Raw genomic sequence first — 25574 nt, 5'->3', positions numbered from 1 at the left:
CCAACATTAGCCTTTGAGTCCTGAGAAATGAAATAGTTTGCAATGTCCTTGGTACCAGCCACTGTCCATAAAACACAGTCCAACATATACTCGAGTGGGGCAAGAGAAGAGCATGGTGTAATTAAACCTCTTCCTCCAAGGCTCTGCATGCAAGAAGCAGGGCATGGTCAGGTCAAGAGATGGTTTTAATTCAGTGCACTTCTTTGCAAGAAGGGCGTGAAGAAGAGAAGATGGGCTGGGACTTGCCTGGCAGCGTGAGGATGGATCCAGAGAGAAGAAAAGGGAGAACATGACATTGGAGTTGAGCTTCAAGCCATGAGCTAGAATTTAAGAATCACATAATTTCTAATGTGATAGAGTTTAAGATCAGATAACTCCTAATGTGATGTGAGAGTTGGACTATAAAGAAAGCTGAGTCCCATAAATGGATGCTTTTGAACTGTGGTTTTGAAGACTCTTTAGAGTCCCTTGAACTGCAAGGAAATCCAACCAGTCCATCCTAAAGGAAATCGGTCCTGAATATTCATTGGAAGGACTGATGTTGCAGCTGAAACTCCAATACTTTGGCCACCTAGTGTGAAGAACTGACTCATTGGAAAAGACCCTGATGCTGGGAAAGATTGAAGGCAGGGGGAGAATGCAATGACAGAGGATGGAATGGTTGGATGGCATCACTGACTCAATGGACATGAGTTTGGGCAAGCTCCAGAAGTTGGTGATGGACAGGGAAGCCTGGCGCTCTGCAGTCCATGAGGTCACAAAGAGTCAGACATGACTGAGCAACTGAACTGACTGAATTCCTAACGTACGGCATCTTCCTGAACTGGGGCAGGATTGACATGGTTACGGAGATGGTGATGGGGGAATGCCACAGACCCTAATTCCTCCCTATGTAGTTCATTGGTGAACAAGAGAGTTTGATGTAATCAGTCTCTCTTTAAAAGTATTCTATTTATTTATTTTGACTATACTGGGAGGCACGTGGAATCTTAGTTCCCCAACTGAGGATTGAATGGAGTCGTAACCACAGGACTGCCAGGGAGGGCCTGATTACACAGTCTGTTGGGAGGGAGAAGGGATGAGGTCCATCGGATGAATGATACAGAAACCTCACTGTGTGGGGAAAACAGGCAGCGGTTGGCTGGTCTCTGATCCCAGGAGGGAATGTGGCCATGGATGGGTAAGCTGGTCACTGAAAGGGCTCCAGGACACAGAGACAACAGCAGGTGAGAGGAATGAGAGGATAAAAATAGAGGCTGTGACTGTACATTTACCTCTGGCCAGGCATCCCCCACGGCTGCCCGCTGAGTCTCCTAACCTGTTAGCTGCTGCTGTTCCTCTACAGAAGGTCACTAAAGCCCAGAGGGGCATCCCTGACAGTAAACGTTTTGGTTCATCCACCCACCACCTGCCGTGGTGGGCACAACCTTGGCCACAGACCACACACCAGCCCCTCCAACGTGCACTCCTACGCGCACGCCAATGGCAGCCCGGGGCTCTGTGTTTTCCTGCACTCCGGCTCCTGTGCAAAGATTCCCAGGACAGCCCGGACTGCCTGCTGGTTTCTGGACTTTTTCCCGTAGCTTGGGGACAGATCAGAGTTAGCTCTTGGAGCTGGAAATCAGCCTGTCCTAGAGAAGTGGGGAGGGTCAGGGAGGGAACCAGTGGCCTGAGAACTGCCCCCAGGACAGCCTGCTGATGCTAGACTGATGCCCCCTGGCCTGCGAACTGATTGTATCAGGAGCTCACTGGATACTCTGCCAGGGCCTCTAGCGGACGCCAAACTGGGAGGAGATTGCCAATAAAATGTGCCCTCTCGGTAAAGGAAAGGGTTTGGCTTTAGGCTTGGGTTTTCTACTGCTCTTTTTTAAAAATTGTTATTGGAATACAGTTGATTTATAATGTTGTGTTAGTTTCTGCTGAACAGTGAAGTGAATCAGTTATACGTATACGTGTGTGCGTGCCTACTCACCTGTCGTCTCTGACTCTTTGCCACCCCGTGGACTGTGGTCCACCGGTCTGGATCCTCTGTCACATGCGCTGATGCAGAGCCTGTGGCCACCCTCTATGGGAGGGGCCGGTGGGGCTCTACCCACTCATGGCTCTGGGTCCTTGAAGCCTAGGTATTTGCGCAGGGGAATGGAGGAAGGTGAGGTGGTGAAAGTCATTTTCTCTGTTTTCCAGTTCTTCTTATTGCTGTGGCCTGACCAGGGGACCTGCCTACGGAGGGTCAGAATTGCTCAAGAGCTGTCTGTCTAGACAGGCACTGTTTGGCTTCCATCCATCCATAGTAGCCGCTGGCTACCTCCGGGCCCTTGGTCTGGCCTCTCCCTCTTTCTCTTAGCCTCCCACTGCGCACTGCCCCCTGGCTCACTCAAGTATTTGCCTTAGAATATGCCCAGTTCCTAGTGCCCCTGCCAGGCGCTGCCCTACAGTCCTTAAGGGGAGCCCCACCCCCTCTCCTGGCTACCTCTCCATCAAGAGGTGAAGAGGAGGCCCAGAGCTCCTTATCCCCAGGTCAGGCCTGCCTTTTGGGTGGGATCTTCAGGCGCTGGTCCCCAGGGCCCTCCCTTCATACCTGTCCTGACTCAGGCAAGAGTGCCCACCTGCTCCAACTGTTCCTCCCCCACTTTCAACTGTGGTCCCTACTTTTATAACCAGTCTGGCATTTCACTTGGTTTTTCTGACAGATGGAGAAGGAAATGGCAACCCACTCCATTCCTCTTGTCTAGAAAATTCCATGGATGGAGGAACCTGGTGGGCCACAGTGCATGGGGTTGCAGAGTTGGACATGATGGAGAGACTTCACTTTCATGAAAGTGAAAAGGACACAGGCGGTAGGGTGTTTGGGTGAGTGATCACGCTAAACAAATAGAATCTGAGAGTTCTTATCAGCACCATGTTTGCTGTTTCCCTGAGTTTGCTTTTGGGTGGGGAGAGAGAGAGACCAAAAAGTGCAGGTGGGGACAAGTTGGGGGAAGATTGCCAGTAAAATGTGCCCCTGAAGGACTGTGGGGAAAGGCTACCATTTCTGGTAAAGGAAAGGGTTTTGCTTTAGGCTTGGGTTTTTTTATTGTCTTTTTAAAAATTTTTATTGGAATATAGTTGATTTATAGTGTTGTGTTCATTTCAAAAAAAGTGAATCAGTTATATGTGTGTGTGCGCTTTGTCGCTTGTCGTGTATAGCTTGGTGACCCCATGGACTATACCCTGCCAGGCTCCTTTGTCCATGGGATTCTCCCAGCAAGAATACTGGAGTGTGTTGCCATGCCCTCCCCCAGGGAATCTTCCTGACCCAGGGATCCAACTTGCGACTCCTGTGGCTCCTGCATTGAAGGCAGATTCTTTACCCACTGAACCACCTGGGAAGCCCATATACATACATATATCCACTGTTTTTTAGATTCTTTCCCTGTGTAGGTCATTACAGAGTATTGAGTAGAGTTCCCTGTGCTATACAGTAGGTTCTTATTCATTATCTATTTTATACGTAGTAGTGACTTCCCTGGTGGCTCAGATGGTAAAGCGTCTGCCTACAATGTGGGAGACCTGGGTTCAAGCCCTGGGTCGGGAAGATCTCCTGGAGAAGACAATGGCACCCCACTCCAGTACTCTTGCCTGGAAAATCCCATGGATGGAGGAGCCTGGTGGGCTGCAGTCCATGGGGTGGCAAAGAGTCGGGCTCGACTAAGCAATGTCACTCACTCACTCAATGTGTATGTGTCAATCTCAATCACTCATGGGCTTGGGTTTTTAATAGCAATGATCTGATCAGAGAGATCAGCTAGGTACCATCTCTTGGGCCCCAAACAAGTGCTGTTTCCTTGAAACTTGGTGGGTTCGTGGCTCTTTATCCCATACACCCCAAACCCAGCATCTCTGGGACTCTGCCCAGAGCAGAGAGGTCAGAAGAACCACGCACCTGGCCCCCAGCCCCACCTCTGGCTGTCCACAGCCCTGGGAGTCCTGGGGTTGGGAGAACGTCACCTTCTCCCCGCTCAAGACCGCAGAATCCTACCACAGATCAGGTTAAGGGTGATCAGAAGCCATGTGTCCCCGTGTTCTGCCTCCCTCTCCCCTCTGCTCTCTGCTCAGTGGAGCATCTGGCCCCGGGGTTCAGAGTCAGATCTCACCTGAGACACAAGAGCCTTTTCTGAAAAGGGGTCCTTTCTGACTTCTATTCTCTCTGTGTGTGGAAGTTGAGAGGGCTTTCCTGGGGGAGCAGAGAGGGTTGAAAGGAACAGGAGATCTTAAAAACTCAAGTGCTCAGTTTTGCAGATCAGGACACTAAAAAGGTTAAGTGCCTTGGCCGAGGCCCCACCGTGATTTTTATTCGAACAGGAGCTGGAACACAGCTGTTCTGATTACACATCAGTTTCTCTTCCAGAAGCCAGGCATTCTTGGACACATTTGGAAAGTCCTTTGCGAGTGGCACACACTTCAGTGGCTTCGCTCCTGGGTGACTTCCAGGTCTGCAGGCAGAGTACCTCTGATCAGGTAAGGTGGGTGAGAACAGATAGAGGGAGATGACAGAGCAGAGGGGTCTGGCTGTGGAGGGGAGAGGTCTTGGGGTCTGGATAAGAAGAGAGGGAGGAAAAAAAGGCTTCAGGAAACTGGGCCAGCAGGACGAGAGGCATTGCCCCAGGAAGGCTCTGGACACCCTTCTGTATCCTTCTCAGTTTCCAGAGGGGCCACACTTGGATTACGAGTCCTGACTCCAGCCTGTAGAGACCTCCAGAGAGAGCTGGGTTTGGGTCAGAGCTCCGCAGGGCTCCCTCTAAAGCTCCAGACCTCTTACAAACCATGAGAGCCAGAACCTACTTCTCCCCAGACTAGCACCCACTTCCTGGATGGGTGGTTTAGGAAACAAGACATTCAGAATCACTGAGGGGCAGGAGGAGGTTGCAAATCAGGTGAGAACTTTCAAGGCTGAACAATTTTCCTGCAGAGGTGGGCAGGAAGGGCGAGAACTGACCCATGCTGGAGGGAAATAGAAAGGAAAGGAGAACAGGCTTATGTCCATGTCACCACCTATGCCTTTTGGGCACCTTCTGCAAAGGGGTGAGAGTCCAGGAGGATCAATGCCTGTGAATTTTTAAATCTACAATTTCAAGGAAGCCAGGAAACAGACACATCAGTTCAGTTCAGTCCAGTCGCTCAGTTGCATCCGACTCTTTGCGACCCCAAGGACTGCAGCACGCCAGGCATCCCTGTTCATCATCAACTCCTGGAGCTTGCTCAAACTCATGTCCATTGAGTCAGTGATGCCATCCAACCATTTCATCCTCTGTCGTCCCCTTCTCTTCCTGCCCTAAATCTTTCCCAGCATCAGGGTCTTTTCCAATGAGTCAGTTCTTCGCAGCAGGTGGCCAGAGTCCTGGAGTTTCAGCTTCAGCATCAGGCGCGTATGCACATGTGCACACATAAACGACTGCTGTGAAACATTGCTATGACATATTGATTTAGTTAATGTATAACACGGGCTTCCCAGGTGGTGCTAGTGGTAAAGAATCCGCCTGCCAGTGCAGGAGACCTGGGTTTGATCCCTGGGTTGGGAAAATCTCCTGGAAGAGGGCATGCACCCAGTATTCTTGCCTGGAGAATCCCCATGGACAGAGAAGCCTGGCGGGGTACAGTCCATAGGGTTGCAAAGAGTCAGACACGACTGAAGAGACTTAGTACACACACATGCACGCATGCACGCAGTGTAAAACATGTCCTGCAGAGACGTGTCAAATAATGTGCACATGCCTATCCGGGAAAGTGGGACCAGCTGAAAGTCCTTCCCCAGGTCCCTACAAGAGAGCAGATGGTCAGCAGGTCCTACATGATGACCCCATGGTATGAGCACACAGGTGGCTCTGAGGAGGGAAGGGTTGTGAGAAGGACAGGCAAAGAGATGGAGCTGCAATCAGCAACTGGAATGAAAACAGAGCACCAGGGATTAAGGTCACTAAGTGGGGAAAAGTGCACGCGGGCTCTGCCACAATTCAGACCCCTTAACCTGTGGAGGCCAAAGTGGCCGTGTGTACACGCCGAAGCCCCCTTGATTCACTTCTCTTCAGAATCACAGGATGTTTGAATTGAAAAGGACCCTGGAGGGTTATTCGCACAAACTGCCATCCAGGCAGCCAGAGAGATCCAGCACCAGGCCCGGCTCACCTGGTTCTCAGTTAAGACACCAGATCCGAACACCATCCTGGCCTGGGTGGAGTTTCTGACATGTGTGTGGGTGTGTGTGTGTGTTCACCTGCTGACATGTCATCTGCTGCCGGTTTTATGAGCTGGCACACAGTGGGGCTTGCGAACCCAGTGACTGGATCAAACTCCAAGCTGAGTGAGCGGTGGCTTTGATCTCTATGCCCCAGCCCGGCTCCATCCTCGCAGCCTCTTGGTCTGCCCTGCTGGCCTCCCACTTGACAACTCAGCTAAGGAGATGCCTCCTGAAAGGACTCAGGGGGCAAGGATGCGCTGACGAGTAAGCTGGACGGGGAAACAAACACAGGGGCAGAGGTCGAGAGAAAGAAGAGAAAGTAACCCAGGTTCCCACAGAGAGATCATTCAGGGTCACAGCCACAGACACACCCCATAGCATCCACCACAACCCCCAAACCACACACACACACAAGCACACAAACCCCACACTCACCAGCACAGAGATGGAGGGAGCAGACCCAATTGTAGAAAGAATAGGAGGAGCAAGAGAGGGAAAACCAGATGGAAACACAGAAAATAAAATGATATGTAGACACTTTGGGGCCCTAAATCAGTTGTTCTCAAGGGAAAATGACTTTGCTTCCCGCTGTGGGGGGGACCTCAGGCAATGCCTAGAGGTGCTCTTGAGGGCCACAGCTCAGCAGAGCGGGTTCTGCTGTCGGCCCGTGCACGGACCCTATGACAGGCAGGACAGCCCCCACACGAAAGGATTAATTGTTCCAAAATATCAGTCGTGCCAGTCTGAGGACCCATGTCCCCAAGAGAGAACCCCGTACCCACGTTGCCCATGCTCCTGGTCAGGTCAGGTCAGGGCTGGGCCACTGCCTTCCACACCTGTTTGGAGTCTGTACTGGAGTCCCATTGGCCCTGGTGACCCTACAGAGTTGGCACTGGGTGGCGGGAGGTGAGAAAGGAAAGGAAAGTTGGTAACTGCAGCCATGTCTTCCTGCAGCTCCCCAACCCCACCCTCCACCCCCCCACCCCATCCCATGAGACAAACACCTCAACGCCTTATCGTGAATGAGGGTCTCTGCCTGGAGCCTGGTGGGACAGAGAAGGTGGGTGGGTCGGTAGGCAGGCAAACATTGGCTTAATGGGCGCAAAGGTCTGGGGTTCAAGGTTTGGGTTCCAGCGTCTTCCCCCGCCACCCAGCCAGAACCTGCTGACCCCGGGGTGGGTGGGGAACTCAACTAATCAGCTGTACTGTTTGCTCAGGCACCGCCGCCTGGCACAACTGCTTTCTTTCGAGATTTGAGCGTGGCCCTCCTCCACTCCTCTCCGTGGAGACACCCCAGACCTGCCCCCGAGCTTGCCTTCTCCCCTACACATAGCACGCGTGTGCACACACACTGCACAGACCACACACACACACACACACTCTTTGCTGCTCCCTCCAGCTCTCTGAATCAGAGACAGGCAAGGAAAGACTCCAAAGCCTGGGAGTGATCCACACATACCTCTCCGTCTCTGAGCCTGCCGCCCATGCCCCAGGCCACTGGGTCCTGGCCCGCTGTGGGCTGGGCTGAGGCCAGGTCCTCCGTTCCTCTTCTGTGGGAAGAGGATCTTCCCAGGGCACTCAGCTTGCTCTGGTCAGAGTTCTGGCAGGACCAAGAGGGGCTGGGCTTCCTGTCAGCACTCTCCAGTGCGACTGTGCAGGCCCTTTCCTTCTGGAACATTCTTTGCCAGCTGTGGTCGGAAAGACAGAGGGCTCCGGCATCAGGGGAGTGGGCTTGAATCTGGCCTTGGCTATAAAGCTGGCTCTATGACATTGGGGGACTTACTTTACCACTATGAGCTTCGTTGTGTTTTTTTTTTTCCCCTTCCATTGGTAAAATGCAGATACTAATGCTTGCCTTGCAGGTTTGATGTGAGGTGACATGAGAAGACTTGGTTAAGGGCCCCTGCCAGGCAGTAGTGGGTAAATAAATGCTGTCTCCACTGGAGGCTGCCAGGGAAAATATTTGCGACATAATTACCCTAAAAATATATTTGCTGTTTATCCGAAACTCAAATTGAATCGAGCATCCTGTCTTTTACTTGGCAACCCACTCCTTGCAAGTGTGTTAAGTCGTTTCAGTCGTGTCCAGCTCTTTGCCACCCCATGGACTGTAGCCCGCCAGGCTCCTCTGCCCATGGGATTCTCCAGGCAAGAGGACTGGAGTGGGTAGCCATTCCCTTCTCCAGGGGATCTTCCCAGCACAGGGATCGAACCCAAGTTGCCTGCATTGCAGGCAAATTCTTTACCGCTGAGCCACCGGTGTGGGGTTGGGGACAGTCTCTAGAATTCTGGAGTAGGCGTCTGAGAACTGTGTTCAGAGGGGCCACACACGGTCCAGGGGTGCCATTTTATGCTCTAGTTTGTGTGTTCAGAATGGATTTTTCACCTCTTAAGGGCTATAAAAGCAAGAAAAGAAGAATGCGTATCAGACGCTGTATGCCTGTGTGCAGCTTGCCAAGGCCAGAATATTTGCATTTACTAACTGTGCTGACCCACAGTTGCTGAGGGGGCTGAGAGTTTTCAATATTTATGCACCTGTCATGGGCCAGGGGAGAGACGAAGAAAAATCACGCCTGTGGGACAGAGAGGTTCAGAGACACCCTGCGGGGAAGGTGGGCATCCTGGCCCTTCAGACCCAGCGCCCTGCCCAGCTCCGCCCCCTTCTCCCACACTGACTGGAGTACCTGAGACTCAACTGACCCGTCCAGGCCTTTCTATAAAAGGTCGCCAGGTGTCCCAAAGTCCAGGGAGTCCTGTCCTTCTCTCAGAAGGCCTCCCCTCCCTGGACTGGCTGTCGGGGAGCTGAGAGAGGGAGCTTTCCCAGGCCCCCACAGCTGCTGGCCTGTCTCTTTAAATCCCAGGTAATTTGGGAGGAGTAAGGGAGTGTCTTCAGGGCTTCTGCGTCTCCCAGGATGAGAGCTCCTGCCCAGGGAGCTTAGTGGCGGAGTCCCAGCTCTGCCAAGTGTAACGAACTCCTCCGAGGGAGGCCTCTTGTGTCTGGCTGCTTACACCTCGGGGAGACTCCGCGGGGCCTGGAAGGCCCCGAGACGGCACCTCTCCGGGAAGAGGGCGGGCCGGCCCTCGGGGCTGCCCATGTGGCCCCCAGGCTGAGTCCAGGTGGGGTCTGGCCTCAGCCCCAGCCCCCCAGGGAGCGGGCCCCCTGCTCCATGGGGTTGCCACTGCCCAAGGAGAAGGGGCACATTCTCTGCCTGTGGAGGAAGCTCTGCAGATGGTTCCAGAGGCAGGAGCCATGGGCCCAGAGGCGGGATGAGCAGAACCTGCTCCAGCAGAAGAGGTAAGCCCCAGAGCCGCTGCCCCTCACCCCTCCCTTCCCCCTGGGTACCCCCCTCCCCTTGAGGGCACCTCTGCTGGGAAGACCTTTCTTCCAGGCCTGGCCCCTCTGGAGCACTTTGTCTCTAGAGTCTGGGCCTGTGGGGTTAGTGCCAGGTGGAAGGGGAGGAGGGGCTGGCATGGTAATACAGGTGCTCCCTATGTTTAAGAGCCCATCAATTAGGCAGCCTTTCTCGTAAGTTCTTTCCTGGAGCCCAGACAACTTGTCAGCCTGTGGAAGGATTAGGGCATCACAGACTTGCACCCCGGAGGTGCTGCTGTGTGTGTGTGTGTGTGTATTCAGTTGTTCCGTGATGTCTGACTCTTTGGGACCCCCTGGACTGTAGCCCGCCAGGCTCCTCTGTCCATGGGATTCTCCCGGCAAGAATACTAGAGTTGGTTGCTGTGCCCTCCTCTAGCGGATCTTCCCGACCCTGGAAATAGAACCCAAGTCTCCTGTGCCTCCTGTGTTGCAGGTGGGTTGTTTACAGCTGAGCCACCAGGGAGGCCCAGAGGTGCTGCTATGTTAGGACAGTGCTTTACATCTCTACTCCCTGCTCCTAGAACAGTCTCTTGGGCAGAAACACACAGTACATATATGTGCACGTGTGGGAATGAATCAATGAGTGGGGCAGGGAGGGAACTGCAGATGTCAGTCACCACCAAATGTGGTAACCAAAATGTGACAATCATTCTTGTGCGTTTATCGCATCAGCCATTGACGGAGTCTGAGTCTTGGTGTGGGGGAGTTGGAGAGGGGTGCTGTTTGTGAAGACAACAAAGCTGGGACCCAGCCCTGGAATTTATTACACTCCATTTCAGGAGAGGGCCATGGGCAATGGGCCAAAATACCAGGTGCTTAGAATTCACTGCGGAAGGCAGGCTGAGGAATTTGAGAGGCTCTAGGTTTGAGCCCGAAGAACATCTCACTTAAGGCTTCCAGCTCCTGAAAACTGCCCTAGACTCATGCGATGGTCCCCCCACCTCCATTGGTGCTCAGAGCTGGGGGTTGGGAGGAGGTAGGAGGAAGCTTGAGGCCATCCCTGTGTGTGATTTCTCCTCCAGAACCTCCGTGGGTCTTCCCACCCAGGGGCCAGCAGGCTAGCAGCAAGTCCTCCTCCTGGGACTTTCCTGGGTCCCTAAGAGGCAGATAATACGTCTATTCACAGGGGAAAGTCCAAAGCGTGTGTGTCTGAGGGTCTCTCTCCATCTCAAAGTGGGGGGGGGGGGGGTGCCCTGCCTGAGCCTGACCGGGAGGCTGGGGGTTAGCTGGAATTCCTGTTGTTTCCCTTCCTCTTGCTCAAGGATTCAGGGCTGGGGGGTGTGCTCCTTTTTTTCTTTTTCTTTTTTTTTTTGAGGTCTGGCTCCCTGGCTCTCACAGCTGCCGCCCACCTCTCTCCCCCCGGGCCTGGGAGAGTGGGGGCTGAGCACATGTTTGGCTGATGACATCTTGAGGCAACAGAACATTATTGTTGTTGGCGACTGGGACCATCAGTGGTTCCACTCATCCCAGTCCAGTCTCAGGACCCTGGAGCTGGGGGAGCCGGGCAGGAGCACAGAGAGGCCCCTGGGGCTTGGAAGTGGTGGCAGAGGCAGAGGGGAGGACCTGGGCTGGAGCTGGGGCTGCTCCCCGGTATCTTCTCTGTCCCTGTGTCTTAGCGACATCTGATGGGCCTTCTCTCACAGCCTTGGGCTAGGAAAGCCTGATTCACCACTCAGAGAGCTACTCTCCCCTCTTCCTCACGTCCCCTGTCAGATTTCACAGTTTTCTGGATCCTCTTTTTCTGGGACACCAGGGCCCTGGAAACTTGATTCCCCTACTGGGTGGCTACTCCCCAGAAGGACCTGAAAGTGTTGGGAGGGGATTGTCCAAGGCAGTGTAATCACTCAGCTTTAAGGGGAGATCTGTGGGAGGCTGGACATACATGCGCTGACAGTGTGAGTGAGGACAACATGGCCAGGTGAGCAGGGCTGTTACCACCCCCCACCCCTGGGAATGAGGCAGACCCAGAGTAGGGGCTCCGGGTGGGGTGGAGGGGACTCCAGGAGAAGGGAGGCGCTCGGGTCTCTCCAGGAACATGGGGGAACCCAGCATTCTTCTCTCTCTGGTTGACTTTTCTTGGGTCTTCGTTGCCTTTGCCTCGGCTTAAATCCGTGTCCGTGGGATCCAAGTTGAACCATCATCCTTCTCTCATTTCGTCTGCATCATCTCGGGGCTTTGTGTATATGTGTGCGTGCTAAGCCACTCAGCCGTGTCTGACTCTGCTGTAGTCCATCAGGCTCCTCTGCCCATGGGATTCTCTAGGCAAGAATACCAGAGTCGGTTGCCATGCCCTCCTCCAGGGGATCTTCCTGACCGGTCTTAATTCCTGAGATGCAATGTACTAGGTGTTGACTATAAAACACTCAGCTAGGTTTGCGAAAATGAATGTGATGCATTCCCTGCTCTCCAGAAGCACACGTTCTTAGGGACCAAACACACCAATCGACACCGACTTGGGTTAAAAGTGAGCTTGGTGACTGTCCTAAGAAGGCTGTGAACAGGTAGTGTGGGAGCCTTGAGGAGGACAGTGCAGGCCCCGATTCCGATTGGTGTGGACTGTGCTGGGCAGCTTCCGCGGTCTGCCTAACGTGATCCTCACCCTGAGCCCCTCGCTGGTGCGGCCATCCTCCCTGTAGCTGGCATGAGGCAGTGCGCACCAGGGACTCTTTTCTGTTTTGATAGACCCCTGCATTAGTATCTGGGGGCTGGCATGGCCTACCTGTCAGAGTGAGGGCTGGGACCTTGGATCGCCCTGGAACTTCTTGCTTCAGTAAACACATGTGCAGGTGCAGGCATCTTGGACTTGAAAGATGCAGTTCGGGCACTTAGAAGGGCGGCCAGGTCTGGAATTAGCCACTCTCGTGAGCTTTGGCTTCTTCCTCCCATCGCCCAGAACCTGAGCTGGAGGGAGGTTGCCCCAGGTAGCCAGTGCACACCTCCTCCCCTCCCTGGTCACCGCTCCAGCTGCTCCCCCCAACCTCACCCCAACACAAGAAAAATTGGGAAGAGCCAGAGAACTAGAAGAACCACATAACTGAGCGGTGAGAGCCTTGGGGCCAGGTTTTTGGCCAAGCATTCCATCTTGAACTCTGTCTGGTCTTCTGGATCTAGCTTGGCTTCCTTTGCAGAAAAATAAGAGAATTATTCAACCCGTGTCCCAGGGTTGTAGAGAGCAAACGTGATCGTGTGCAAGAGGCTGCTTTGGAAGCTGAAAAGCACATTTAACCCCTGGGACCACTGTGATTAAAAAGAACACAAGAACAGTCAAAAGGCAGCTTCCATTGACAGCAGGCGTTAGAGGGACTGTGAGCTCCCTCCCATTAGAGCTGGAACCATCCAAGCACCAGACTCTGAGCCCAAGGGGTGTGTGTGACATGCTTCTCTGAGAGGGGTTGGTGGAGAAACCAGAGGGACCCACCTCCCGTGCCTCCTCTGACCCTGCTTCCGATCCTGATGCACACAGAGAATAGGAACAGGGAAATGACCAGAGGGGTCCCAGCACTGCCTCCGACTTGTTTGAACAGACCACCCCAGGGCTCCAGGCCTCTTTCTCCATGTGGACAGATTAGACTGGGTTTCCAGGGCTTTCTAGAATTCTTTCCTAGACACACTTGATCCTGCTTATTTCCCAGCAGCCAAATGCAAAACTTCACACGTGCAGGTCCACACACGTGAGTGTACACGCATAGACGTATACACATCCATAAGAACGTGACGCAGAGAGGATAGGGTGGAGGAAACAGGGAGAGAAGACAAGTGGCAGCTCCTTGGGGCCGGAGGGAACCTCAAGGTGATCAATGACTTGTTTGCTCTGTAAAAGGTGCGCTAGGTTTATGCCAGAAATCCTATAGCAGTGTTTCTGCTAGTCCAGTATTGAGCCAGACTGTTCAATTTTAAAATAGTCAAGCAAAATAAGACACTCTAAATTCTGGAAACAACTTTCATATTTTTATCATTTCGGATCTTCTCATTTCTTTCACTGTCTTTTATTAATTAATCTGCAGGTGCTTAAAAGGCTTCATTTTTTGTTTCTTAGTTGACCATTTAATGATTTGTAAGAGAAAAAAAAACAGGGAGGGAATTTCTCATTCTATTTAATGTGAAAAATCCCTTCTTAAAAAATAGATAAGGAATACTTATACATCGAGGTCAGAACTTCTCTACCTGACCCTTTTGACATGTTGGGCAGATAATTCTCTGTTACAAGAGGCTGCCTTGTTTAAGAAGCTTAGCAGCACCACTGCCCTCTGCCAACTAGATGCCAGTTTCACCCCCTCTCCCAGGCATGACAACCAAAAGTGACTCCAGATGCTGCCAAATCCTTTGGAAGGAGGCAGGGAGTTATCCCTGGTTAAGGTGTGTGTGCTCAGTTGTGTCTAACTCTTTGCGACCCCATGCACTGTAGCCTGCCAGGCTCCTCTGCCCATGGGATTCTCCAGGTGAGAATACTGGAGTGGCTTGCCATTCCTTCCTCCAGGAGATCTTCTCCACCCAAGGACCTAACCCACATCTTTGGCATCTTCCGCTTTGGCAGGAGGATTCTTTACCACAGAGCCACCTGGGAGAGACCACTGCTCTAAATCACTGTTTGTAAATAAGAGATTCTGGTAGTAAAGTTACGTATGCTTCTAAACAAAATGAAACTGTCCCCTGGAACAGAGTGAGTATAATTTAACCATTAAAATCAGAAGACATTTTGGCAGTATCACCTCTTCTTCCTGCCCTAGGGAGATGTCTGGTGATGTGTAGATTTTACTCCAGATCTAAACTTCTGTGTTGGGTTTCTTTGGAACAAACTCTTCATTTACCAGGCACAAGTCTTTGGATGGGTCTGCTCTTTTCACTTTCATGCATTGGAGAAGGAAGTGGCAACCCACTCCAGTGTTCTTGCCTGGAAAATCCCAGGGACGGGGGAGCCTGGTGGGCTGCCGTCTATGGGGTCGCACAGAGTCGGACACGACTGAAGTGACTTAGCAGCAGCAGCAGCTCTTTTTTATGGGGTCCGTCTTTTTTATGGGGTGTAAGTGTAGGCAGCTGTTTTGGAGGAGTTCTCCCTTACGTAAATAGCAGCCCACTCCAGTATTCTTGCCTGGAGAATCCCATGGACAGAGGAGCCTGGTGGGCTCCAGTTTGTGGGATCGCAAGCGTCAGACACGACTTCACGCTATCTTTTCTGCCTTACTGCCCAGGATATTAGCAAGGGCTTTCTTGGCTTCCCCCTTGTGGCCATGTGATGCTGTTGCAAGTGATACCTCTGCCTGACTCCCTGGGAACCATGCAGATTCTGCCATCCATTTTTGCTGGATCTTAGAGTTTGCCACCGAGAGGAGACCAGGTCTCTACAAACCTCACTGGTGTGGGTCATAAGCCTTTTCTTCACCCAGAGTGTGATATGATTGAGGTTCCCAAATAAAATACAGTTCAGTTCAGTCGCTCAGTCGTGTCCGACTCTTTGCGACCCCATGAATCGCAGCACGCCAGGCCTCCCAGTCCATCACCAACACCCAGAGTTCACTCAGACTCACGTCCATCGAGTCAGTGATGCCATCCAGCCATCTCATCCTCTGTCGTCTCCTTCTCCTCCTTTCCCCAATCCCTCCCAGCATCAAGACAGAGTTAAATGTGAATTTCAGATAAACAATGAATAGATTGCCAGTTTCAGTTTGCCCTAAAATATTGCACGGACATACTTATATTAAACTTATTTGAGGGGAATTCCCTGGCAATCCAGGGATTAGGCCTCTGTGCTTTCATTGCCGAGGACCCAGGTTTGATCCCTGGTTGGGGAAATAAGATACAATCGGCCACATGGCACAGCCAAGAAAAAAACAAGAACTTATTTGTTGTGTATCTAAAATTCAACTCTGAGCAACCCCATGTTTTTATTTTGTAAATCTAGCCATCCCAGTTCAAATGGTAGCTTCCTGCCCTCACCAGGCCACTAGGGCAGGCAGTGCAGGCCAGAGACAGAACGTGTGGGGACTGGAGGTTTGAGGGGGACATTTACGGTCATCAGAGATATGTCAGAGAACCAACAGTGGTGTCTCTGGGGCTGCCACTGATTAGCCTCCCCACTTATGTCCTAGGAAGCAGGGAGTGGACTCTGCACTTGGGTTAGAAGCCCCTTTGGACACATTTCTAGCTTCGCCGTTAACCCTTGGCCAAACAGGGCACAGAACTAGTAGCAAGACAAAGCAACAATAGCAACTAGAAGCTACCTGGAGGAGGGCAGAGAAAGGATACAATCTGAGACAGTGGCTGACCTCTGACCTCCAAGTGCCCTTAGAAGAGAAAGAGACAGATACTAATCATAGCCCCCCGACGTAAAAGTAAGGCCAGAGGAGAGGGCGGAAAACTTCCTGCCGTGTGTGTGTGTGTGTGTGTTGGGGAATAGTGCTTACTCTCGAATATCTATAAAAGAGGGATTTGCGCAGACTGTTGGAAAAGGTAATGGTGGTGGGAGGGGGGGTGGGGGTGGGGGTGGGGGTGGTGATGGTGGTGCAGCTGGTGATGGGGATGGGGGTCATGGTGGTGGTGGGGGTCATGGGCTAGTGGTGATGGTGGGGGTGGTGATGGTGGTGGGGATCACGGTGGCGGTGGCAGTCATGGTTGTGGTCTGGGTGATGGGGTGAGGGTGGAGGGTGTGGGGGTTATGGCTGGGGAGATAGGGGTGAAGAGGAGGTAGTGGGAGGTGCTGCAAACTTGTTTTGCAGCTGTGTGAGCACACCAAGCACACTATTTTGTACTTAGATTATATGTTTGCCTAAGGTTGGCTTAGGGGGTGGCTGATGGAGCTAATAAGGGGGGGGGGGCAGTAAAGCCAAGCCACCTTCTAGCATTGCTACAGTTCATTCCTTCTACAGAGAGTGGTAATGAGCACCTGCCATCACACTGGGCATATTCCCAGGCACTGGGAGCGCAGCACAGAGAGTAACTAGGGTGGGGTGGGGGCTGGATTCCAGGTGAAAGGAGAGAGAGCACAGCCACGTGGGGAATGGTGTGCCCTGGGGTGCTGAGGCCAAACTGCTGGGTGTCAGGGGCCAGCAGGGGGAAGAAAGCACAGGAAAATAGTTGCACAAAGTCTGGAGAGGACTTCTGAGTTTCTTCTCCTTGGGCGTTTAAGGACCCACGAGATTTTTGTAAACTATGCTTGCATTTGCTGTTTAGAGAGAATGTCTTGGGAGCATCCAGAAGGATGGTTTGGGGGTAAATAGGGTATAGGGGAACTAGTCAGAAGATTTTGCTAATCCTGGCCCAGAGAATGAGGACATGGATTAACAGGGATCAGTGGGAATGGGGAGGCAGGGACTGAGTGGGAGAGCCGCTGAACTGACAGGTGGCTGCCCCTGCGGCTGATGCGGGGGCCTGGGGCCAGCATTCGGGGAAACGGGCAAGCCGCGCTCTCTCCTCCTCTCCCAATCACCCCTCCACCCCCAGTTCTTGGAGTCAGTTTCCTGCTACTATGGCCTTTTCGGTGTGTGAGCTCCTGTTCACATAACTGACCCTCTGTGGATAAACAGTGTTATTGCATTCACTCCTGTAGAAGGACCAAGTAGCTCTAGGCCAGCAGGGAAAAATAAATAAAGGGACCCCATGTGTCTCAGTTGGAGTCAGTTTTGATCTTACAAAAAGTGTGCAGTTCATTGTAGGCATAAAGCTGGAAAGTCAGAGATGATTTGCCTAAAACAAGTGAGACACAGACAGGAAGCAGGGAGAGACTATAACTCGACACAGGGCCAGAAGAAAGAAAGGACCCAAGGCTGCTTTTGGACTGAGCCCCAAAGATGCCGTCGTAGGGAAGAAAGTGCCAGGGGCTTTCCTGAGGAAGGGGAGCATCGCACAACAGGAGAAGTACCCGCCAGCCTCTGCGTGTCAGCGCCTCCGTAAAGATAAGAGAGGCATTTCCTCATACCCTCAGTCCATGAAAATAAGGCTTATCTTGGAGGGTAACCTCAGGACTTCAAGGGATGCTGCAAAGGGGTTGCTCCAGAGGCCAAAGGGGTCAGAAAGTAAACAAGCATTTAGCTGAAACTCCTTCCTCTGCACCTGATGCGCACAGATCACACACACACACACACACAGAGGAAAGGAAAGCTGTCCTGACACCCATGCACAAACTATGGAAAGTTGTCTTGCATTTAGCTCACACAAATTATGAAAAAGTTGCCTCAGATTTAACTCACGCAAACTATGGGAAAGTTGCCTTGGATTTAACTCACGCACACTATGAAAAAGTTGGCTTGGATTAACCAATGGGTCAGAGCTGAGCGCTCAGGCAGCCCCTCCCCTGATAGCAGCCCCACCTCTCTGGATGAGGGACCTCCAGGTTCGGAGTTCATTTTCACCGAGGTGTGAGACGGAGCAAAGCCGCCCACCTTTCTTCCCAACCGGCCCGCTCCCCTCCCTTATAGGATCTGTGAGTCTCCACTCTTGCTAGCTGCCAAAGAGAACAACATCCAGGCTCTGCGCAAGCTGCTCAAGTATGAGGCCTGTGATGTCCACCAGAAAGGTAAGGAGCGTTTCCAGCTGGGTCAGCCCCGTGCCCATGGCCCTCTTCCCCCTCCTCCTGCTGGTATAGCCCAGGGCCTTCTGGTGTGGACCCCCAGTTCTCTATGGGCCCCCCTCCCTGCTCCAGAGAGGCCACGAGACTCTGCTTTCTGTCAATGCCAGGAGCCGTGGGGGAGACAGCACTGCATGTGGCCGCCCTCTATGACAACCTGGAGGCCGCCATGGTGCTGATGGAGGCCGCCCCGGAGCTGGTCAAGGAGCCCATGACATCTGAGCTGTATGAAGGTGAGGGGCCAAGGATCTGGGATGGAGGGAAGTGTGACCTTGGTGGTGGACCTGGAAAATCCCATGCATTGAGGAGCCTGGTAGGCTGCAGTCCATGGGGTCACTAAGAGTCGGACACGACTGAGCGACTTCACTTTCTCTTTTCACTTTCATGCACTGGAGAAGGAAATGGCAACCCACTCCAGTGTTCTTGCCTGGAGAATCCCAGGGACGGGGGAGCCTGGTGGGGTGCCATCTATGGGGTCGCACAGAGTCGGACACAACTGAAGTGACTTAGCAGCAGCAGCAGTCTGGGGAAACCAAGAGGGAACCTGGGCCCCCTTCTCTTCACCTCCCTGTTCTGTCCCTTTTTCCTCGGCATTCTTAATGCCCTTCATTGGAGTGCTAACCTCTGAAATGGAGAGACCTAGGGTAGGAAGGCTTCCCTTGTCATTCTGTAGGTAAAGAATCTGCCTGCAATGCAAGAGACCCATGTTTGATTCTTGGATTGGGAAGCTCCACTGGAGAAGGAAACGGCAACCCACTCCAGTGTTCTTGCCTGGAGAATCCCACGGACAGAGGAGCCTGGCACGCTACAGTCCATGGGGTGGCAAGAGTCGGACATGACTTGGCGGCTAAACCACTAGAGCAGGAAGAGGCAGGCAGCACAGGGGGCCCCTGGGAGCCCCACCAGGCCCCTACCCCTGTCTCATCCTCCCCCGGAAAGGCTGACTGGTGGAGACAGGAGGGTCCCCCTGCAGGATTCTGTGAAGATAGGAGGGACCCCTAGCTGGATCCTGGGGACAGAGCACAAGCCAAGAGCTCTCTTGTCCAGGTCAGACGGCCCTGCACATAGCAGTCATGAACCAGAACGTGAACCTGGTGAAAGCCCTGCTCGCCCACGGGGCCAGCGTCTCTGCGAGGGCCACAGGCTCCGCCTTCCGCCTCTCTCCTCACAACCTCATCTACTTTGGTGAGAGCAGGCCCGGGGCTGGGAGGATGAGGAGGGGGACACCAGTCAAGGCAGGGCGGGCTGAGGAGGCCCCGTGCCTGGGGCGGCCAGAGCCAAGCCTCCAGCCCCACCCCAGGGCCCCCTCCAGCATCCCCGCCTCTGGTCCTGCTGACAAGGGTCCCCAGGCCCAGAGCAGAGATGGGGGAGGGAGAGGCGGTTGCTTGGAAACACTGCCCCTCCCTGCCCGCATCTCACGCCGGCCTGCCTGGGCCTCTGCCTCCCCAGGGGAGCACCCTCTGTCCTTTGCCGCCTGCATGGGCAGCGAGGAGATTGTGAGGCTGCTCATTGAGCACGGCGCTGACATCCGGGCCCAGGACTCCCTGGGTAAGAGCTGGGCTGGAGGGGGCGCTGGCAGGCTGGGGGTGGCAGGGGAGAGGGGAGGGGCTGGGACCGCCCTCAGGCCCCCTCGGGGTGGGGGGTGGTCCTGGGGAACAGCAGGGACTCTGGTCCCAGGGCTCATGTGACACCCCGTGTCCTCTCCCAGGAAACACAGTGTTGCACATCCTCGTCCTCCAGCCCAACAAAACCTTTGCCTGCCAGATGTACAACCTGCTGCTGTCCTACGACAGGCGAGGGGACCACCTGCAGTCCCTGGACCTCATGCTCAATCACCAGGGCCTCACCCCCTTCAAGCTGGCCGGAGTGGAGGGCAACACTGTGGTGAGGGACCCGTCCTCAACCCCACGGGGGTCCTTCTCCTGACCCTTCATCTTACACTTCTGGCCCTTTGAGGAAGTAGATGTGATTGGTCCTCCCCGATGCCGAGGCCCTGTTTTCAGCTTCGATTGGAATTTCCTTCTCTGCCCCTGTCTCGCATCTTCTTTCTCTCCCAGTTTCTCTGCCCTGAGTCGTTAGGGGCTGCAAGGGTCTAGATCCCGTCCCCGGGGTGGTCTGTAATGCCCATGTTCCCCTGCCCTGCCTCCTTGCATCTCCTCTTTCCAAACTCTAGAGGGAGTTACAGGGGAAGAGGATGAACTAGGAGGCAGAAGGGTTCTTTTGTCCACAAGGCTGCAGTCTTTGAGTGAAGAGCGAGCCCCCTTTCAGGGGTGCAGCGGTCCTACTGGGCAAGCGTCCCATCTGCACCCCGACAGTCCCCTTGGCTTGCTCCTCCTCACTCGCTTGTCCCCCCATCCCCAACTTTAGATATTCCAGAACCTGGTGCAGAAGCAGAAGTACATCCAGTGGACGTGTGGACCGCTGACCTCCACTCTCTACGACCTCACAGAAATCGACTCCTCGGGGGAGGAGCTATCCCTCCTGGAACTTATCGTCACCTCCAAGAAGAGGGAGGTATGGTGGGTGGTGGGGGGCTGGTCCCCAGGCTAGGGAGCTACTAGGGAGGGGACTCAGGGGCTCTGAGCTGCTTGCTGCCTTCTCTTTCTGCTGCAGGCTCGCCAGATCCTAGACCAGACGCCAGTGAAGGAGCTGGTGACCCTCAAGTGGAAGAGATACGGGCGGCCGTACTTCTGTGTGCTGGCAGCCACATATCTGCTGTACATCGTCTGCTTCACCGTGTGCTGTGTGTACCGCCCCCTCAAGCCCAGGACAGACAATGAAACTGACCCCCGGGACAGCACCCTCTACCAGCAGAAGCCACCTCAGGTGACTCCCAAGGACTAGCAGAGCTTTGGGGTGGCGGGTGTCCAGCCCTCTGCCATCTTTCAGATGTGTTGTCACGTTCCTAGCTCACCACCCACGTTTCTCTCCTTGCCCAGATCTCAACTACATAGGCACAAACTCAAAGACATGCACACAGAAAGATACCGATGCTCTGAGAGCAGAGTTTGAGAGAGCCAAACCTCACGGGTTGAAAAGAATCTGAGCGACTGGTGTCCCTAGACAAGGATGCGGACTTGCACCCAAGGGTGGGCAGGGCAGATGGAGGGAAGCCCTGAGTCCTCTGACCACGCCTCTCCTTTCAGGAGGCCTACGTGACCCGCCAGGACCACCTCCGACTGGTGGGGGAGCTGGTGAGCATCTGTGGAGCCATCATCATCCTGTTCATAGAGGTGGGTGCAGTGGGGATCCAGGGGTGAGGCTGTGTGCCCCAGGGATCCAGTCAGAGCTTCAGTCTACAGTGCCTCACGTCTTCCCGGCCTCTCCCCAGATTACAGACATCTTCCGAGTGGGGGTCAGTCGCTCCTTTGGACAGACCATCCTCGGAGGACCATTCCACATCCTCTTGTGAGTCTCTTTTCCTCTCACCCCCTACACCTTTCTCACTAAGACTCCAGTTTAACTCCCTGGATCCCTGGCCTCTGGAGAACCCCAGCTCCAGAGGCCTCGCTGTGATGTGTGTGTGACTGTGTACGGAGCTTGAAGCTGAGTGTGTGGGTAGCACTTCCATCACCCCCTCGCTCTTGGATCCTCAGGATCACCCCAGTCTCCCTCTCACGGCCCCCTCCCCACTCTCCCTCCAGCATCACCTATTCCTGCATGGTGCTGGTGACTATGGTGATGCGGCTCACCAACACCAGCGGGGAGGTGGTACCCATGTCCTTCGCCCTGGTGCTGGGCTGGTGCAGCGTCATGTACTTTGCGCGAGGATTCCAGATGCTGGGCCCCTTCACCATCATGATCCAGAAGGTCGGTGCCTCCTCCCAAACTTTCTATAGAAAGGTCCCAGAGCAGGGGCTGCGAACATTTCTGAAAAGCATCAGATCAGAGAGACCTCAGGCTTGCGGTGGTGGTTTAGTCTATAAGTCATGTCCGACTCTTTGCAACCCCATGGACTATAGCCTGCCAGGCTCCTCTGACCATGGGATTTCCCAGGCAAGAACACTGGAGTGGGTTGCCATTTCTTTCTCCAGGGAATCTTCCCTACCAGGCTTGCAAGGCCAACATGTATATAATCTCTTTGATTTTCTTCTTCCCTTCCCCCTTTAAAATTTTTTTTTCAATCATTTAAAAAATGTAACATTCTCACTCAAGGGCCATACCAAAATTGATCCAGGAGATTTGGCCGGCAGGCCATGGTTGGCCAGCCTCTACCCTATGCTAGAGGGCAGAGCTGTGGGACTTCTCAGGGTTAGACCTCTTAGAGGCTATAAGGGGCAGTTGCTCAAAAGACTGGTGTGGAGCTGGTCTCCCTTCTCTTCCTTCCCGCTAGATGATTTTTGGCGATCTGATGAGGTTCTGCTGGCTGATGGCTGTGGTCATCCTGGGCTTTGCCTCGGGTAAATCATCTGAGACAGGGGCCCTGGGCTGGAGGAAATCAGAAAGCACAGGATGCCTCTAGATAAACCTGTGGGGAGAGGGGGGCAGGAGGGAAGGCAGAGGCAGGAGGAGGCCACAGTGTCTGAGGATGGGATGTGTTAAGGGGGAGAGCTGGCTCTTGGGATCAGGAGGGTGAATCATATGGAAAATAGGGGAACGTAAGAACCCACAGGACAGAGTGATGGAGGGCTGGGATGGTGACACTGGAGAGGAAGCAGACAGGACTGAAGTGGGCAGCACAGAGCGGGCTACGGTTTAATCGCATGGAACTCTCACCCCCTTGGGTGAGAGCAGCCTTCTTTATCATCTTCCAGACAGAGGACCCCAATGAGCTGGGCCACTTCTTCAATTACCCCATGGCGCTGTTCAGCACCTTTGAGCTGTTCCTCACCATCATCGACGGCCCCGCCAACTACGACGTGGATCTGCCCTTCATGTACAGCATCACCTACGCTGCCTTCGCCATCATCGCTGCTTTGCTCATGCTCAACCTCCTCATCGCTATGATGGGGGACACTCACTGGCGTGTAGCCCACGAGCGGGATGAGCTCTGGAGGGCGCAGGTGAGCCCCCTCGTGGCCGGGAGGGTTAGTGCAAGTCATTCTCTTCCTGACAAGGGCCAGGCCAAACTCAGAAGCAGGATATTTCACCTCCCACCGCCCCCCACTCCCCGGCACCCCCAGTGTATCTGGAGGGTTATTGCACAGGCAAAATCGACACAAAGTGTACGGAACTGGATCAGCAATACAATCAAGCAATCCTGGAACAGCTGAAAAGAATTCCTGTTTTCTCAAAAAAGTCAAATCTGTCTTTTCTAGAATCATCAGTAAGAAATGAACCTCAGGAGTAGCGACAGTGGGCTTCCCAGTGCAAGTGGTAAAGAACGTGACTGCCAATGCAGGAGACTTAAAGAAATGCGGGTTGGGTTTCTGGGTCAGGAAGATCCCCTGGAGGAGGGAATGCAACCCACTCCAGTATTCTCGCCTGGAGAATCCCATGGACAGATGAGCCTGAAGGGCTATACAGTCCATGCGGTTGCAAACAGGTGGACACAACTGAACCGGATTAGCACACGAGCACAGTAGCTACAACTGCATTCACGAAATTTTGTTACTGAATAAAAACTGAAGTATCAACTTTGGGGCAATATTTAAGTCTTCAAAATTCGACCCAGAAAAACTGGGCGTGTTAAAAATAACGCCACACAAACTCCCTATAGCCACAGAAACTATCTTCAGTCAGATAATTGTGATGGGGTCAAAAGCACGCATTAACCGGATCAAATCATCATTTAAAAATGTACTTACAAAAGAATTTATCGCAACAAAAATAATTTCAGCAACGTAAATGGGAAATCCTCCAACTAGATGGCATTTAACTGTGTTGTGTAGAAAGTAGAATTAAAAAAAACACAAAAACCCTAAGCTGGCAACATAGGGTTTGCTCGTGAAAATATTTTTTCAATGTAAATGTATTGGTAGGAAATTTCTCCGCAGGATGTTTGTGTTTCTAAGTAGCCTTTACATCTGTAGGGTCAAAATATTCTGTAGCCCCAAGGACCCTTGCTCTTTGCTCTGCCCACCTTCCTGATCCTTAGAGCGAGGTCTCCCCACCTCCTGCAGGACTGGCCTGGCCTGGACGCCAGGTCATTGGGTGAAGCATTGTGGGGCTCAAGACCCATCACTCTCTCCTGCAGAAAAGGGGTGACGAAGCTAACTCCACTAACCTCTGCTCAGGGGTATGGTCCCCTCTGGGAAACCATGAGTTTCCCAGCTGTTGCTACACTGTGGTCCCTCTGCCCAGAGTCCTCTCCACTCTTCCAGTGGTCTGCACTCCATCTCTGGTTTCATCCTCTTCTGCCCCACCCCCACCCCCCCACAGGTTGTAGCCACCACTGTGATGCTGGAGAAGAAGCTGCCGCGTTGCCTGTGGCCTCGCTCGGGGATCTGCGGGCGCAAGTTCGGGCTGGGGGACCGCTGGTTCCTGCGGTGAGTGACAGCATGAGCTGGCACGCTTGTTGTACAGGCCTGTGCGCTCCCTGGGCTTCCAGTCTTACTGGGGGAAGGGAAATTGCCAGGCTCTGGGGGCAGAGAGCGGCCCTGAAAGCATCCACGTTGTCCCTGGACCCGGCTCGGTGTTGCTTCCCAAAGCCTGGCATCCCATGTGCCCACTCAGGCTGCAGACAAGGAGAGAGGCCACCGGCAGTGGGGCTGGACGAGGCCCAGAGACGAGGGCTGGTCCAAGGTCAGCCATTCCATCACCTCCTCTGTACTCCCCCTCTCCCAACAGGGTGGAAGAGAAACAGGACATCAACCAGCAGCGTGTCCGGCGCTACGCCCAGGCCTTCTGCCACCCAGGCTCGGAGGACAACAGGGAAAGACTGTGGCTGGGCAGCCCCTTCGGCGCCCACCTGTCGCTTCCTACCCCCTCAGTGTCTCGAAGCACCTCCGGCAGCAGCATCAACTGGGAGAGGCTGCGGCAAGGGACCCTGAAGAGAGAGCTGAGGGGGGTGGTCAACAAGGCTCTGGAGGACGAGGAGGGCTGGGAGTACCAGATCTGAGCTCTCCTCCCGCCTCCTGCCTCCCACCAAAGTCCAGATCTCTCACCTGCCAGGTCAGGGGCGGGGTGGGGGGGGGGGGTGTGTAGAACAGAATACAGGGAAACCAAGGAGCAGGCTCACACCTCACCCAAAGCACAGGGACCCAGCATGAGTAGGGACCCAGCTTCACCCACCCTGGCCTTACTGCCCTGTCTGAGCAAAGCACTTTACAAAAGGTGGGGTGCCACCTCGGGCACCAGCCTCCATCCAGGGTCACAGCTGCAGACAGCCGCGGAGGTTCAGGAGGTGTACGGAGCAGATGGGTACTGCTGGGAGGGGGTGGGGTGTGATACCGCCTCCCACCTTCCAATAAAGTCACTTCCTATACGCCTCTCTTCTTCCGCAGCCTTCTCTGCGATGGGGTCTCCCACCCCTTTGATGCAGACCA

At 53.7% G+C, this 25574-nt stretch overlaps 1 protein-coding gene across 1 annotated transcript; it reads left to right on the top strand.

Annotated features, from left to right (window-relative positions):
* The first annotated feature begins 8959 nt into the window (after positions 1–8959).
* Positions 8960–25513, top strand: TRPV6 (transient receptor potential cation channel subfamily V member 6). The gene is made up of 15 exons (XM_069587007.1): positions 8960–9509; positions 17999–18096; positions 18258–18380; positions 19195–19332; positions 19597–19695; positions 19856–20031; positions 20515–20661; positions 20761–20973; positions 21294–21380; positions 21479–21555; positions 21792–21957; positions 22481–22547; positions 22882–23150; positions 24469–24575; positions 24877–25513. The coding sequence occupies exons 1-15, from the start codon at positions 9382–9384 to the stop codon at positions 25145–25147; spliced, it is 2166 nt and encodes a 721-aa protein (XP_069443108.1). The 5' UTR covers positions 8960–9381; the 3' UTR covers positions 25148–25513.
* The last annotated feature ends 61 nt before the right edge of the window (positions 25514–25574 follow it).

The sequence above is a fragment of the Ovis canadensis genome, chromosome 4 (genome assembly GCF_042477335.2).
Source record: "Ovis canadensis isolate MfBH-ARS-UI-01 breed Bighorn chromosome 4, ARS-UI_OviCan_v2, whole genome shotgun sequence".
Taxonomy (NCBI): domain Eukaryota; kingdom Metazoa; phylum Chordata; class Mammalia; order Artiodactyla; family Bovidae; genus Ovis; species Ovis canadensis.
This window is presented reverse-complemented; position numbering and strand designations above follow the sequence as displayed.